Below are 17,334 nucleotides of genomic sequence, written 5' to 3' on the forward strand. Positions count from 1 at the left end.
GTCACTATGGATGAAGTTGTTACAGAAAAGCAGTCAGTCAAGACGCGACACACAATATTATAGTTATCAACACTTACTGCTTGTCACTTGAAAAATCGATGATTCGCACTTTTCCAAATTACTTACATATAATAAAACAATATAAGAGTTGAAAAACCGTTGTAAACAAAATATGTCTACGAACTGATTACATATAAATGCCGCCCTTGACAGTATAGTGGTTACTGGCGGCCGACTACTAACCTGATACCAAACGTTTAAGTTCGACTTCCGGGTAAAGCTTAGTCAACTGGGAGCAATCCCGACGCATTCTGGCAAGGTGAGTATCTAGACAGTGTCCACTTCTGGGGGAAAATTAATAGTGTTCACAGCGACTAAAACTATCGTTTATTCGGTGGTAGGTTCAGGCTCGGCAGGGACCATATGGTATACAGTCTTGTCTGCCCCTTGGTTGTAGGAACGTTACATGGTCGATATCGAAGGCTCCCCTTGGTCAACACTGGGGAACGGTCGATTTCGAATTATGTTCTAAGGTTTTTTTTCGGTGGATGCTAGCCGTCCACCATTATCATTGTGTCACATATCCCACACCTTGCGAAACAAAAATCGTCCCCTTGGGTTCACCGGGGAGGGGGTTTATGCCTCCTTGAATGTCCTCTAGGGGTTGGGGCGTTTTGTATGGCCTCTCCTATAAGCTGGGTCTGAGTACCCCTTTCTCCTAGTGTTCTGTATGTGTGTTGCCCTTTTTAACACATTTGCGGACCCAATATCGGTCATCTTGGGTAACGCTCTTGGTGATGAGACCGATGGATTTGCGATTTCTGATGAATATTCAAGAAGCAAATGTCCAACTAATGGTGGAACACACTTAAATGTTCGGTCCACTTTTCTGAACATCCCGTATATGGTTATGATATCACAGACTATTACCTACTTTAGAGAAGTTTAGGAATAATTATCAGACCTGATATTCCAATATATTTTATGTAGCAAAAATAAACAATGGACTCAAGGAAAAAAATCACAAAACACCATTTAATGAAAAACAATATTTTAATAATTCTGTAAAACTAGCTTTCAACAACCGAGAATAGGTACGCATTTCCGGTGCTTATGAATAAGATTATCAAAGCTTCAATATAGGAAATCATGCTCAGATAAGATGACACCCGGTATGATTTTCGTATTGCGCCATTTCATAAAGAAGGAAGTAACAAGTCTAAACTGACAAGTCTAATTTTCCGAAGGAATTCCTTTCTTTATGATAGAGTCACACATACACAAAATAATCTGCATAATAATATAAATAAATCTATGTAATATACACATCTCATATGAAAAAATTTGACAATTATGGTATTATGATGATACGTTAATTTTTTTCACAATTCAGGCAGAAATTTTCCAAAAACCAACATTAAAATTCGTAATAGAAGATTTGGTAAATGCAGAATAAACGTCCAAAGATCAGACATGTATATATACTATATACATTAAGAATTATTTTAAGCAATTTTTAAAAATAACAGTTCGCCAAGCAAACACCATTAAAATGCATTAAACACTAATACTGCACATCAGTCATACTTTGTAACACAATACATTAAACTTAAAAAAAAAGTTAGTATGAAATATGTAAATCTTTCATAAGTTTCTCAAATATCTTGGCAATGAATAGAGTTAATTAATTAAAAATTATATGACGAAGCCTGAGAGTAGAAACAACATTTAAATACCAAGAAAATTCTTTAAAAACAATGACTATTGTCTAAAGCTGAGTAACACTGATTTTTATAAACTACTGAATTGGCATATTATAAATAAGAAACAATACATTCCATTTCACTTTGTATTTTTCAACAAAAGATGACGTTAGCTAGAATATTCAGAATTTAAGAAATTCTAGTTTCTGGCAGACGAACAATATATAAAACACAAATTTAACATTACTTTTTTGCAAATTTACTATCAGAATAATATTGATGATAACAAATTAAAGAAAATAATATATATTAATAAACGAATGCGCTTAATTTTTTTTACAAAAAATATATTGATTTACGGACCAAGAACAATACAGATAACTAAGAACTTCACGAAGAACAATAATTCAGACAAACATATTTTCCAGTCTAAATTTCATCACTGTACAAATAATTTTAATTTTATAAGTAGTTATGCATGCTTTTTTTTTTTCAGAATAAAATATTTTGAAGTAATTTTTTCTTCAAGCAAAAAATTAAACTATTATATTTAGACATGAACCATTATTTATATTCTACTTATATTGTAATGCGAATTTACAGACTTCTGAGCAATTAAAAAATTCAGCACACGACAACAGGTAAAAACACAATTAGAAAATCTATTTTTTCTAGAAAAACGATTTTTATTTTCCTACGCCCAATAAAATTAGAAATAAACACCTGATGACCATAACGATATATTTAATCTAGCCTGTCAAGACAAATTTGAACACAAACTGTCATATGATTAACAGAAAAACATTCATCATAAGTACAAAAGAAACGAATTATCGTTTTGGAAAGAATTAAACATCAACCAGTTTAATTATCTTTTGAAATTTCTAGTAAGATTTGACTCTTTATAACTCAGACAGAACGCAGATCGATTAAAAAGACCATTATCGATGCTTTACTTCATTATTACTCCTTTACTTTCATTTAACAATCGATTTATCGATAAAAGGACCGTTAAACTCTCTTTTCAAATGCGATTGAAGCTGTACGAAAACAAATAAATTTTAATATTCTTTTAAATAGCATTAAACAAATAGAAAGGCAAAATACAAACTTCGGTAATCCCAAGTTAAACATTTCTATACAAGACACAATACAATTTAGAGAGAATATTTTTTATACATCTATATACTGTAAAATTGACACGACATTTAGGAATTTATTTATAAAAATACAAGATAGTAGTCAAAAAATTTATACCGTTTTGATATTTATTTAGACAGCTTTACAGAACGTTACATTTTTCATTTCATATAGGCCCCAGATGAAAAGAAATAGGAGTGCTTTTTTAATTCTAGCACATGATGAATTAATAAAATAATATCAGATGGCCAACAAATTAAATGAAGGACATTTAAATAATAGTAATAAAAATGTTTCAGCTAAAACAGCGACGTTTAAAATAAATTAAGTTATTTAAAAATGGTGGAAGAAATTCTAATTAAATTGTAATTAAAGTATACAGATTTTTTTTTTTTTTTTTTTTTTTACTATACTATAATAATTAAAGGGAAAAGAAGAAGAAGAAACTACAGATTATAAATTATGCTACATGAGGAGCCTAATTTGCCTTGAATAACTTTGTATTTTTTATGTATTCTTTATATATAATAAACCTTTATATTTTTTACGGCACTTTTTTTTTCTTTTCCCATCTGAGGCCTAGTGATCGAAGAAACACAAAAATGAGAGATAAAATATTCTCTTTTAACCATGCAACAAACTTTCCTGACCAATATTCTTCATCACAGTACTATATACAAAGACTTACATTTTTACATCCTTGATACAAATTAGTAACTTTATGACAACTACACAACGAAAGAAAATATTAGAATAAAATTTGAATTATCTATTTGTAATCTAATATCTGCGCTGACTTTTGATGTTTTTACATTTATTTACAATATTACAAATGTGTATTTTTATTACAGTGTAAAAGACATATGTGCGCCTAGTAGTTATTTCCTAAATTACGTGTTTTTTATTGATAAAAAACCGCAATTTTCCGTAGTACGAGATATATTTACCGCATCTTTTCTCAGCTAGAGGGCACTATTGAAGTACGCACTAGTAACAGTGACGTTATGCAAACGCTATATTTTAATCCATTTCGTTGTAAGAAAAATTCTCTCGCTATTCTTTCCACTGTTTAGTGTAATCTAAAATTAGTGTGCGAAAATCGCTTTGTAAAAAGAAAAGAATTGTAACTACAGTTAAACCAACTACCCAAAATTTAAAATGCAACAAATAATCGCTTAATTATTGCAATATTTCTCACTAAAGATCCCCATCAGTACTAGCAAATCGAGAACATGTTTAGAACTGCAGTTAATCAATAGTTTAATGTAAAGAGAGAGGGTAGAATACAGAAGAAAATAAATCTGCACCTAAGTATTTATATAATCATAACAAGCAAATTAATCAAAAGCACAACACAATATTTTACAGCTCAGACAAAGGAAACGCAAAATATTACTTCAGTAACAGCTAGAAATTCGAAATTTCTTTTCATTAACAGTTTTTACAAGAACAAGCAATTTTGCTTTAAAATTCAATTACGGAAAAATATCACTACGAGTTCTGTGGGATGTTATCATAAGGATCTTCGTCAATTCCGGTACCTTCACAGTGGGACAGCGCCCTATATAAACATGATTTTCACTTATTTTATGAATCACTATAGCATATCAAAACCCTATCTGTATTATAGTAGTGCCCCTACGTAAAGGTGCAAGCACTTTTCTTCTTTAATGGCCTTGGCGAGAAATTGAATATGGCGCGTTTCTGCATTGGCGAGAAACAAACAGTTACCAGTCTGCGCATGTGAAAGAAATAAGCTTTATTTAATAAATTGGTTTTTCGTAATAGAATTGCGTCAATATAGCGGTTTTTCGTTGTAAAATATTATGCTGACTCTTTTCAATTTTTCATCAGCGGGAAAAGAAGTTACAGTTGATGGTTGAGGCATTATTAGCAGCATTTGCTTAACTGGGGCCACCTGAAATGGTCCGTAAAAAATTCCTTTTTCGGCATGTTTACTTCCCCCCTTTTTTTACACTTCCTTATATGAAGTAAGAAAATATTGTAACTAAAAAAAAAAAAAAAAAAAAAAAAAAAAAAAACTCACATTTTAACGGAAATATCCATTTTGACCGTTCCAGAATCCATTTTTTTTTGCGTGACGTCTGTATGTACAGACAGAATAAAGGACTCTTTTTTCCAAAACAGGCTGGAAAACGGATATTTTTTGTGAATTCTGCACGTATATATCTCGCATAACTCAAAACGATTAGCCATAGAACGTTAAAATTTTTTATATGGAACTACTAATATCAAGCTATGCACCTTCCCTTTTTTAATTGAAATCAGCAGAACTAAAAGTGCTAATATAATATATATATAGATACATATAAATAGGGAAAAGAGATAATTTAATAAGACTTCTTTTTCTTCTAATTATTTGACAAATAAATCAAGTTTCCGCTTACAAGTCTCATTAAATTTCGGAACGAAATTTGTCTTGGCTGTCTTTTTAATCGGCCAACTATGGAACTTCAAAACACTTTTCTCTTGACAAGTTCTGTTATGACAGGGGAGATGAATTTTTTTTCCCCACCCTTACTTCCCTTGTTCCATAGTTGTTTTAGCCTTTTAGTTTTTATTTCTTCTTTCATATCAATGTCCCTTTTTTTTTACGTTTTTGATTTTATGTAGTTTATATATTTATTTACTTGGTAAAATTCGGGTCTTATTACTGATAGTTGAATCTTTTAATGCTTTTAAACTCTTAAACTTAAATTATATATATAAAGACATAAAGTACGAAATTTCGAACTAATTTTTCACAAAAACCAAAAACTGAAATTCATAATTAATAAATTTCAAATAATCTTATAAATGCAACAAAGAATTTAAAGAAGTTAAAACCAAAACCCCATTTTAAAAAAATCAACGAAATTTAAAGAAAAATGAACAAAAACAGAAGAGGAATTCAATCAACTTCAATGCAACTGCGTCAGGGGGGAGGAACATTGAAATCTCTCATCTACAAAAACCCTTGCTTTCTGTATCCATATACAGAAATATATATATATATATATATATAATATACACCTCTTACCCAGCTTAATAGTCCTTAACTGGCATTTACATACGCAATCGTTGGTCGTAGTCATATACTTAAAATTCAGAAGTGTTTTAAATGACGAAAATATCTATATTTAGGCAATGTCGGATTAAAAAAAAATTTGAACAAACAACAAAATGTAACTTTTAATGCGATCTCCTGGTTTTTATATTTATACTTGGGAAATTTTATAGTCGTTATGAAAATATAAAATAAGAGGAAATTTGACTCCCGTACGACAAAAATTGACTGGGACAATTAATTTCAAAATTTTCAATACCATTTTCAACTTGCCTTAAAGGATCGGTTATTATTTTAAGTTAGAATAATTCAAGAAGATAAGTAAGTTTAAATAAGATGAAAAAAAAAAAGTGTTTAATATAATAGGCCGTAAAAGGAAGTCATATAGTGTCCAACTCAGATTTTTCTTTGTAATAAATTATATTAAATACAACTTTTCGGCATATTTACAAATGCTATTTTAAACTAATAGCTTACATTAATTCTTTTAAATACAATAATTAACATATATCTTAAGTTCTGTTGAATTATGTTATTTTAAACAAACTGCTGACAAAAGTGTATTAAATTCTACAATACATACAAATCTATATTAAATTCCTTCTACACGTGTGTCGATTTATCATTTATCGCAGTCAATTTCGTGTTCGTGCACGTTTAAAACATTTGAAAACAAATCGCACTTTCTTACGCTCGAATAGTGTCAATGCCAAGGCCGTTACGGGCCAAGGCCATTACTTTCTCGCCAAGGCCGTTACAGAAAAAAAGTATCAAAGCTGTTTTATTCAAATTAAAAATTGATCGTAATAATGCTAAAAGCAACTTTATGCCGAGGCAACAATGTGAAGGTTTATGATTTGGACAGCATTTGGCAGACTTGAATTAAGGTGACGGAACCTCTAAAAAGGTTTATCGTTAAGCAGCGGTCTATGTCTTTTATATACATATTGCAAAACAGACAAACTATCATAAATCAAACTTTAATGTATCTTCATCTGTAATTAATTATTATTAGATATCAAGAAAGCATAACCCAATAAATTAAATTATTCATTACAAACCAAGATAAGAGATTTGTCAGAATATCACACAATTTACAAACACAAATATTCGTGCCAGGATATTAAATGTAATTTATTAACAATTTGTAGTTCGGATATAAAAATTTTAAACTGATACATTTTTCTTCATTTCCTAAGCAAATGTCAACTTCTAAATCTATAATTTGAAATAAAAATAGTAATATTCACTTTGATTTAACAAAGCCATAGAAGTACGAAATAATCATCAATTATATAAAGTAAATTCAATTTTGTGGCTTCTTACCTTCAAAACACAAATCTATAACTAAATTTATAATTTGAAATAAAAAATGTAATAGTATCGGAAATGAAGCGAAGCATAATCATCATTGAAAGTTTTTCGTCGGAATACATAGGTATAGGATGGGCAAATTAAGGTCCTTCTGGCATTTTAAAAAACAAATAATTCGTGAAAAAAATGAAAAGCATTAATTTAAGGTGGACTGTTGAATGTTTTCCTCTTCTTTTCTTTAAATGAGGAATATATAGTTTGGAATGTACAATTACCTTAAAAACGTAAAGGTAAAAAATCAGTTAGAAAACTAGAAGACAAAATAAGTTAAAAGATAAAATGAGGTAAGTTTACATTACTTTCAAAGGCAACAAGGTATTAATCGTCAAAATATGAATCATTCCTATAATACAGCTTTTAAAACTTTGGCATTCCTTGTAATGATTATATATTATAAATTCGTAATTGAAATCATACAAAGTTCTCAGCATACAAAAATCTAGAAATATGACACTTGTTAAAATTATTCAAAACAAAAAATATTTTGTTTTTTTCGCCCCTTAAGGCTCAAAATTCTAATTTAAAAAAGTGCAAAATTACACATTAATATAACACACCATATAAAAAGAAATTTTTTTCATAAAATTTCTAATATCTAGATAAAAAGGCATTTTAAAACACATTTTTAATATCCTTCAAATACTATCGACGAACAAATAAATAAATAATAAAACACTCTTCTAGAAACACAAACTCCATTTAGCATACAATATCAATGGAACGCATAAAACACAGTTTTAAAACTATTGTTTACAAATGTCACTGCAAGCAAGCATAAAAAGTTATTTATTAAAGGAAAAGACATACATATTAAATAACCATTTTGTTTTTTACAAGAGCAATATATACAAATTTATAACAAAATAATTAACACACATTTACATTAATTCTTAGATGCATTTAATAATGAATAACGTAACACTATATCCTGAAGTATTTGCTCAAAGGCTCAATGTTTAATTATAATACAAAATAATACAATATCATATTGAGTTACAAATATACATACCATCTAAATGGATATATATGAAAAAAGCAATATTTATATCAGTTCCTGAAACCTTGAAAAATGTTAATTTAAAGTTCGTTTCAAATTACCTGTTTTCATTATAATTTAAAACCTGTATGTAATTTCAATTAGAAGTTTTGTTATATAATTAATTTCCATTTGTTTTGTTATGTAATCATTATATTTGTTTTGTTATATAATAATTACATTTGTTTTGTTATATAATAATTCACGAGGCTAATGTTTGTTATTAGCTTTTACTTTATTAATAAGAAAGTGAAATTAAATTTCACTTTTCACGGATTCATATATAGATCGACTGCCTCATCCGTGACCATGAGCGCAAACACGCATGCGCCATTCGGACCGAATTATTCTCAAAATAGGGTGGAAGGATGGGGACTTTCTTTCCCTCCAGCATAGCTCTTTCCGGAGAAGAGAAGACCTTTCACGTCGCAGCAAATAATACCGCCCCTTTTAGACGAGTTTATGTGTTTTGGCAGAATGCCAACCAGAGTGGCGCTTCAGACGGTCGAACTATAATAACGCCCCTTTTGAACGAGTGTATGTGTTTTGGCAGAATGGCAGCCAAAGTTGTGATTGAAATAGTCGAATTATACTTGTTTCTGAATCACAGCAGATGAGAAATTCAGTGGCACTCTGCCAAAATATTTAGACATGCCTAGTGCGGGCGTTACCGATAAATTCTGAAAGGCTCAAAAGTTTCCTTATTTTTCAAAAATCTAAAGTAAGATTTTGCTATATTTTAGCATACAAAATTTACGACTTCTAGTATTCTTTACTTCTTGATACTTATTATGTATAAAAGGCCGAAAAGTTTCGTTATATTTTCAAAACCTCAAATTAAAGTTTCGTTATATTTTAGCATGCAAAACATTTATTTAATTTACGACTTCTTTTATTCTGACTCAATGTCATTTCTAAAATGACATGCTGTAGATTTTGAGCGTCAAATAAAGTCTAAATATAAAATTTTGTTAAATATGGTATTTATGTTATGAAACTGTTTTTTAAAAGTACCATTCAAAATTCTCTAACTTCCTAGTATATTTTTCTTAAAGTAACGGAAATATCGTGATTAAAATATATAATAATTAAAAAATATTTAAAATTCAGACTGTTTAGCACATTTTTCTCAAAATAACTGAAATATTATATATTATAAACTATGGTACGATTTTTACAAAACTGAGGAAAAAAACCAGCATATCATTTTACAGAAGAATCAATCAAATAAAATGGTTCGCATTATGCTTTTAGTTGTTACCTTTTGGAAGAGATCTACGCATGAAATGCTAGACCCAGCCAAGTGGCAAAATGGTGAATCGTACGGTATTCCAAATTTTGAGTTTATAAAATGTAACACAAAGATTTGTAATAACAACGGCAAAATTCTCAGACAACAGATTTTGAATGTAATGAAGATAGATTCATACATTGGTGAAATCTCTTGAGTATTCTGAAGTAAATATAATTTGTCTTCCTGCCCGCTGGTCGAATTGTTTGTTTTGCGTAGAAACTCTAATTTCAATTGTAAAATTTTTTAAACCTGTTTTAACAATATTTGGTATTTTATGTTTTTCTGTATTTTACAATTTTTAATGAAGATGTTTTCAGTATTTATATATCTTTGCTTTGCCGTGAAGTGAGAATTGAATTAATTGAATGAGAAATACATCTCTTATAGAATTCGAGGAAATAAGTTTAAATGAAATGCAGCAAAAATTGTCTACAATTTAATACACCATACAAGGAAGACATGTGGGGTAAACATCATATTTTTTTAATATTAAGTTCTTTACTATCAGTTCTCTTTTCCACTTCCCGCCCACCAGCGGCCGAGCGGTAAAGTCGTTGAACACTGGTAGTTCGGTCCGAGGTTCGAATCCCGCGAACGGGCTGGCTGCATGGGTGTTTTCGTGGTTTTCCCCATGTGTAACGTGTATACGAGCCAGTTTCCCTTAGAAAGTCCTCCATGAAAGGCATCCCTCCCCTTAGGCAGATAGCCCTAGTGTGCTTTGCCGTAATTAAAATACACATACACATATACACACTTTTCCACTTCCCTACTAGAATGCAAATTTAGTTTGAGAAGTTTTTAGATTATAAGACAGAGCGTGTTTCTGCTTCTTGATGCTAAGTTACTAGATTTCGCTAGCTCAAATAAGATCTTTGCCTTCTAATTTCAGACATTTAAATTGTTATGCCTGTGAAAAATCTGAACCAACTTCCCGTTAAGTCAATTGCGTAGTCTTTGGCTACTAATCTTAATTTTAAATCTTGAATTGGATTGTTGTTTTAAGTTGCATCGCCCCATGTTGTAGTGGCTTATATAAGTACCAGAAGTGACTTTGTGTTAAAGTTCTGATTAAATAAAACTGTTTTTTTCTTTCGCTGTTTCCCTATGCATAATTTACGTGTGATCAGACCGTAAGTTTTCTAGATAATTTTCTTTTTTCTCTCTTCACCCCCAAACTTTGTAATTTCTAGATAAAATGTTGTTTATAATCAATAAATCTGTCCGAAAATTCCCCATCCGAAGAATATATAGTAAAAATGCATTTATCTTTATTTAACAAGGTTTAATTAGATCAAAAAATTAAAATTCAGTTTTCTTTATCTTTCATTTACATTGCTTTAAATTTTTCGAACCCTTACAAACTCTCAAGAGATTTACATAAAAGTTTTTGAAATTTTTTTGACTTCATTGCTAACAATGCAGGTTAAAAAATTAACTAATTAGATTTCAATCCAATGTATTTTTTAAACATATTAATAAGCTTTAAAAGCTATATATAGGTTTCTTTATAGGAAAAAATAATGAATTTCAACACTTTATTATTTGAGCAAATTAAATTAATTTTTTAAAATATAAAAATTAAGAGCAACATGTTGGAATATCAAAACATCAACATAAATACATACCAAACCAATGATCTATCTCGGTATCACATCATTGTGATGATCATAATACATTTACAATATAGCAATACATTAAAGTGACATCATCATTAAGATCGTAACAATTTATAAAATTAAACGAATATTTAAAATAAATTTTCATTATCGTCTTAATATTTGAAATAATTTATAAAATTATTAAAGTTCTGTTAAAAATGATGTCAAATTATTTAAGGTTTCAAAATGTGATTTAACTTAAACTCCGAAAATATATATCGCCACTGAAAAGGTGAAAATTTATGTTTAAAATCAATTCTACTTAAACGATAAAATAAAGGATACTGTATTAAGCCGCATCGAACGTTAAAGCCAAGTATAGAACATTAAATAAAGGGGGAGGAAAAAAAAACTTTCGTCGAAAACTGCAAATAAAATACGAAATCTCTGAATTTAACGCTATTGCCAATCCATTAATTCACGGAAGAAAAAAATTTAAAAGCTCTTGTTCTATTCAGAGGTAATAAAGTTCCATCCGTTGTTTTTTCCCTCCATTTATTCTTTCCGAATGGCAACACGCGCCGAAAAAGTTTCCTACCAATAAAACAGCGTTGCAGCAGTCAGAAATCGTTAAAATGTGACAATAGTTTGAGGTTTAATGTGTCGAAAAAAGCCCGAGGTGGAAATTGAGAATTTCGAACCAATAAAAAAGGAATAATGGACGGGAGATACGCATATATATATATATATAGTTAGGTAAAACCTGCATGATTTAAAATACAACAAATTTCTAGCAATTAACAACTAAATTCATACATAATATATAACTTCAGCATTTGAAATTTGGATTTACGTATCTTAACAGAAACATTTTGTTCAAAAATTTAAAAATAAATAAAACATGTATACATATATAAATGTGATAAGTCAAAAAGTATAGAAATAATATTGCTTATTTTCACAAAAACAATTTTAGTAAGTGTTGCACCAATGTAAAACTTAGAAAATATAGTATCAAGTATTATAATGAAAATTAAAAAAAAAAAAAAAAAAAAAATCACAAACAGGAAATAATTGAGATCAGTCTTGTTCCTTGACTATATATTTATTTTTTTAAAGGACAATAAAATTACAAAACTCAAATTCTATTCGAATTTTCCTTAATAAATGCAGTTGCATGAACCGTTAATTGCAGTTTACTTAAGAAATGCGGTTTTACCACCACTTCACAACTTATTCACCACTTCCAGTTGAAAAATTATGTACTTAGTATTTGAGTTCCAGTTGATCATTTAAAATGAAAAATTTTGAACTCTAATAAATACGTTACTATTTTCAAACGTCACTATTTTCTTTAATTTAAATGACACTATGAAGTTCTAAAAAAATTAATTTCAGACTTTTCTTTTGAAAGGAAACTATTATTGAAGTATTAGATTCAGAAACTAAAATAATAAAAAAAATATTACTATCTTTCTAGCTTCATAACATTCCCTCCTTTTTAAAATTATTAATTATTTCAAATAGGCATTAGTTTTAAATCTTGGATAAAAATAATTGTTCAGATCAGTTGTAAAGACAGATAACTTTTTTGATAATCCAGTTCATGTTTAATATCATTTATGCTATCAAAAATACATTTGATACCAGGATCTTTCACACTGTATGACTTACACCAGACATTAATATTGTAACCGCTGAAACAAAATTAAATACATTACTGCTTATTAACATTTGTTTAATAAATACAACAGACATAACTCTCAGACAAATAGAATTGGAAAGTTTATCACAATACATGCAAATGAAAGTTTTCAGCCATTTTTAATAGTTATATTTCATAGGCCACTATCAGAACTATCAGTAAACTCCTTTACATAAAAAGAAAGGCAGTAATTTTAAGGTAATATACCGTCAGATAAAATTCATATAAACTGTTTTTTATATTACAACAAATATACTATAAAAATCAATTTAATTTTTAAATTATCAGTAAACAAAATATCTAACGCTTTTAAACAAATGGAAAGTGAAAGTTCACAAACCAAAGTAAATAATTTCAGGAAATCACCATCTTTCCAAAAGCTGTTGGCTAAAGCTTCATTGCCAATTGAATCAATACCACCAGCGCTGGAAAGTAAGTGGAAGAGCCCAAACAAAGTCTCAGTTAAAGCTCTAAGAATAATCAGTCAGGAGAAGAAAAATCCATCCATTCATTTGTAAAGACTGCAGCCTTTCGAGGCCAGCGGCCTGAGAAACGTCTCTGGCAAAATAGACAATCAGGCGGAAATAGCAGCCCAAGACAGACGCATGTGAGTGGATGACACTAGCAAAAGTTCTGTGGGCATGTTCTTGATTCACACTTATGAAGTCAACAACCAGACCGACGCAGCTACCCAAAAACAGACGCATGCAAGTGAGTGACAGAGATAAAGAGTTCACGGGCGCATTCCTGATATATTTCTTTCGGCCGACTTCATAGTCAGAATCGTGGGCTCCTGAAGAAGCTGAGAGAAGATGTTACTCTCACTCACTGAGCTCCGAATGTAGCCATTTCTTTCTTAAATATCACCACAATGGCCTTCACTAGCTGCCAGCTATTTCCATGCGACGGTACTTCTTCCTGAGGTTCGAAACGGGATCCTTGAACAGAACAGGATCCAGCCTGGTATTAGAGCGTACTAAAGGCATGTAGCCGAAGATCTTGGCAAAGGCGTTCATACAGGTCTGTCTCTGGACGAAGTGATCCGGATCATTCCAGGGAGAAGGGTAACTACGGCCGCCCCCTGCTAGCATGGTCTCCTTATATTGCTTACGCTGAGTAACTTTAATAGGGGGCAGCCGAGTTACATGACTGACTAGGAAGTTGAGCAGGATGTCCTCGCAATTCTGAGACTGGTCCACGATCTTGTGGAGCAAGTGGCTTAAGTAGTGAGTGTATAAGAAATGATAGTACCTAGAAAAGTAAAATATTGTCAGATTTCAAAAAATAAAAAAACTCAGTAGAGAAAATAATTAATGAAGCAGACCCGTTATACAATTCCATAAAAGAAACAATTTGGCTTTTACATTTTATGATTTTTATATAACCAATTTCGTGCTTAAATATAACATTTGTGGTACGGGAAAAGAATATGCTTTAGCATATTCCAAAACAGCGTTTGCAGATTCAGTCCCAGAAAGCTGATTTAAAGCTACCGCTACGGAATCATAGATTCCATCTTTTAAATCGGATATCGCCTTCACTAAATTATAATTTAATTGTCAGCTTCAGGAAAAGGGAAAAAAAATTAAAAAACTGAAAGATAGTTTTTTTTTTCCTCATTCTTGAATATATTTTGATTTTGATAACGTGCATTGAGTTAACAGACAAAATTAAATTCCTTTGAAGTTTAAATGATTAAATCATTTTCATGAGAACGGTCACGATAAAAAAAAATCCGAGCTTTGTTCCCGCCTTCAAATCTACTCGTAAATGCATAATGACTGATTTACTTTGGCAAAATCCATCAATTTTCTTACCTCATTTTAACTAATCAAAAACTTTTTATCTCGTTTAAATTTTTTCCATATTCCCGCCCCGTTAATTAATTTAAATATTGAACCATGTGTTTGTAAATTATTTCACAGTTATTAGACAGATATAAAAATGCGGAATACTATCACTTTACCAGATAACTAAAAGCGTATCGTTTAGTAGTGCCATTGATTTTGAGAAGCAAAAGCTTTAAAGAGCCTAAGGAGTTGCCGTGAAACTGAGCAAAGTAACTTCGCGGTAACTACTGTCCCTTAGCAGTTCGTGATAACGGTGTATATTGAAAGTAGTATTGGTTACATTGCATTGGTCGACAACTTCACGATGATTCATCAATGTTATTCATGTAACTTAAGTAACAGTAATAAATTTCATAGATGATACTCTACTAAAACATAACCTCACAATACAAAAATCTAACACTGGATTTTCCCATGGGGGGGACATGCCAAGATATTTTATTACAATCGTAGCTTTCTGAATGTTTCTATGATATAAAGGGAAAAGCTCTTTTTCTCGTGCATGTGCCTAATCGTCTTACATATTTGAAAACGTTGCAGTGTACTTTTATAATACTTCTGCAGTTTGTCCCCGGGCCCTACAAGGATGTCTTTGCAGCTATGTTGCAAAAGAATGCAAAATGCATTATCAGCTGAAAATACAGAGTACTAGAGGCTAAAGCTTCGAACAGAAATTCGTGGATTTTTCTCTTCCCTACAATTCGCATTTTAAGAATTTCTTTTAAAGATACCTTTTGTTTTTGCCTTTCCTCCTGACTTTTTCAGCCTTTGCCTTTGAAATTATGCATATTTTATGTTTTCGACTTTTTGTGCATTCTACCTGTCCTTTGTTATAGCTCGTGTTCATATTGTGCGGAGTCTTCATAAATACGAGTAAATATGCTTAGTATCTCGAAAATGTTTCATTTTGAACTCTGTTACATTTTATTTTAGTTTAAAATTAAAAAAATGTAACACTTTACCACTAACATTATTTTTTAAAACATTATTTCTTCTAAAAAATCAAATCTTCAACGCTGAAATAAAATTAAATAAATCTGCTACCGAGATAAAAGAATTATATAAACTGCTTTAGAAAAGTCTTTTAATGCTACCTCAAGAACCGATAAATATTCATTTAATAAATTAACTTTCAGATAGAATAAATATTGTATATCTATCTAAATAACCGTGAGATCATCTCATAGAATAAGATTAATTATAAGTAATATAGTTATAAGTAGTAACTTCCCTCACAATTCCTGAGCCAGACACATGGTAAACTAATACAATACAGAAAAATTTAAAGCGCAGCGGATCTAAAATGTCACATATTACAAAGCGACCAAAAATGCTTTCGTCACACAGTGCATGGAACTTTACATTAGCTTTCGAAGTAATCCCAATTAGCATCCCATACTTTTTGCCAAAGTTCCTGCAGCTGTACAATGCCTTGGCGGCAAAACCCAAAAATCTGAGAAGCAAAGTCCGTTATGTCTGCCTCAGTGTTGAAGGATGTATCAAGGAGGTGGTTTTTCAAAGAACGGAACAAGTTATAATTTATGTGCACTAGATACGGTGAGCACAGTACCACCCAGCTAAGTCGCTGAATGGGTATCCTTTTTCGTGTTTCTCAAGTATGGTATCGCATCATCATCAAGGCACAGCACACACTGCAAGTTGCCAACACTGACTTCTTCTGTTGCAAAGTACATTACACCCACTGCAAATGTTGTGATTACAGGTCCTCAGTGCCATGTGGCCTGCAGTAATAGTTCGTAATGCACTACTTGGAACTAATCTATCAGACACCCAGTATCATCTTGCTTGGGTACAGACGTGGTCTTGAGGTGTGAGGCATAGCATGTGGTGAAAATTAATGCTTGGTACACTAGAGGATGTAATACTGGATCCCTCGTGATTGTCGACAATGGTGGAGTACCCCACTTGCAGAACTTGTACGCTTTTTCTATGCGATGTTGTTGAAATGTGATTGCTTTCTTGTAGACCTAGATGCGTTCAGCAAGTTCATTACACGTCCTCCACTATGGCTGCCTTCACGGTGTCGTTCATCCATCATCTATGGTAGTCCCCGGCGGGGATTATCCCAAAGTATTCGTCTTCCGTCTTGAATTTCAGGATACTGCAAATGCTGCATATCAGACTATTAACAAAACCGCAAAGAGCCACATCTCTTTGTATATCAGTATATAAACTCTTCCAAAAAAAGAATGAAGCACCTTAAAAAATAATCCGATGATCTCGAAATTTTGTTTGTAAATTCCTTCATACCAACAATGCAAATGGTTTAAGGTTGTTTAAAGGATACACAAATACATATTTATGTTTTAAATTAAGAATGGAAACAAACAATTTCAGTCTGAACATATAACGATTTCCGAAATGTTTCTTAAGCTTCATCACAACTTTAAATTATGTTACATTACTAGCTATTATTCATGTATTACCATACGAGATTCGATAGAATTTCGCCGTTTTGGCGCTACTATTTGGCCCAATTAAAAAAAAAAAAAAATTAATTCCTTCCCCATTTCCTGTTCTAAATATTTTTTACAACAGAAACACCA

The 17,334-nt window shown here is 30.9% G+C and overlaps 1 protein-coding gene across 1 annotated transcript in view; it reads right to left on the reverse strand.

The window, feature by feature from the left end:
• Positions 1–1,034: 1,034 nt before the first annotated feature.
• Positions 1,035–17,334, reverse strand: part of ttv (exostosin glycosyltransferase 1 ttv) — a 491,560-nt gene continuing 475,260 nt past the window's right edge. Inside the window, exon 8 of the mRNA XM_035355768.2 lies at positions 1,035–14,168. Coding sequence (XP_035211659.1) covers positions 13,799–14,168 — 370 coding nt within the window. The 3' untranslated portion in view covers positions 1,035–13,798. The remainder of the gene's footprint in view (positions 14,169–17,334) is intronic.

This window comes from Stegodyphus dumicola, chromosome 7 (assembly GCF_044657685.1).
Source record: "Stegodyphus dumicola isolate Sdum_Otavi_A_Nest chromosome 7, ASM4465768v1".
In the NCBI taxonomy this organism is placed as follows: domain Eukaryota; kingdom Metazoa; phylum Arthropoda; class Arachnida; order Araneae; family Eresidae; genus Stegodyphus; species Stegodyphus dumicola.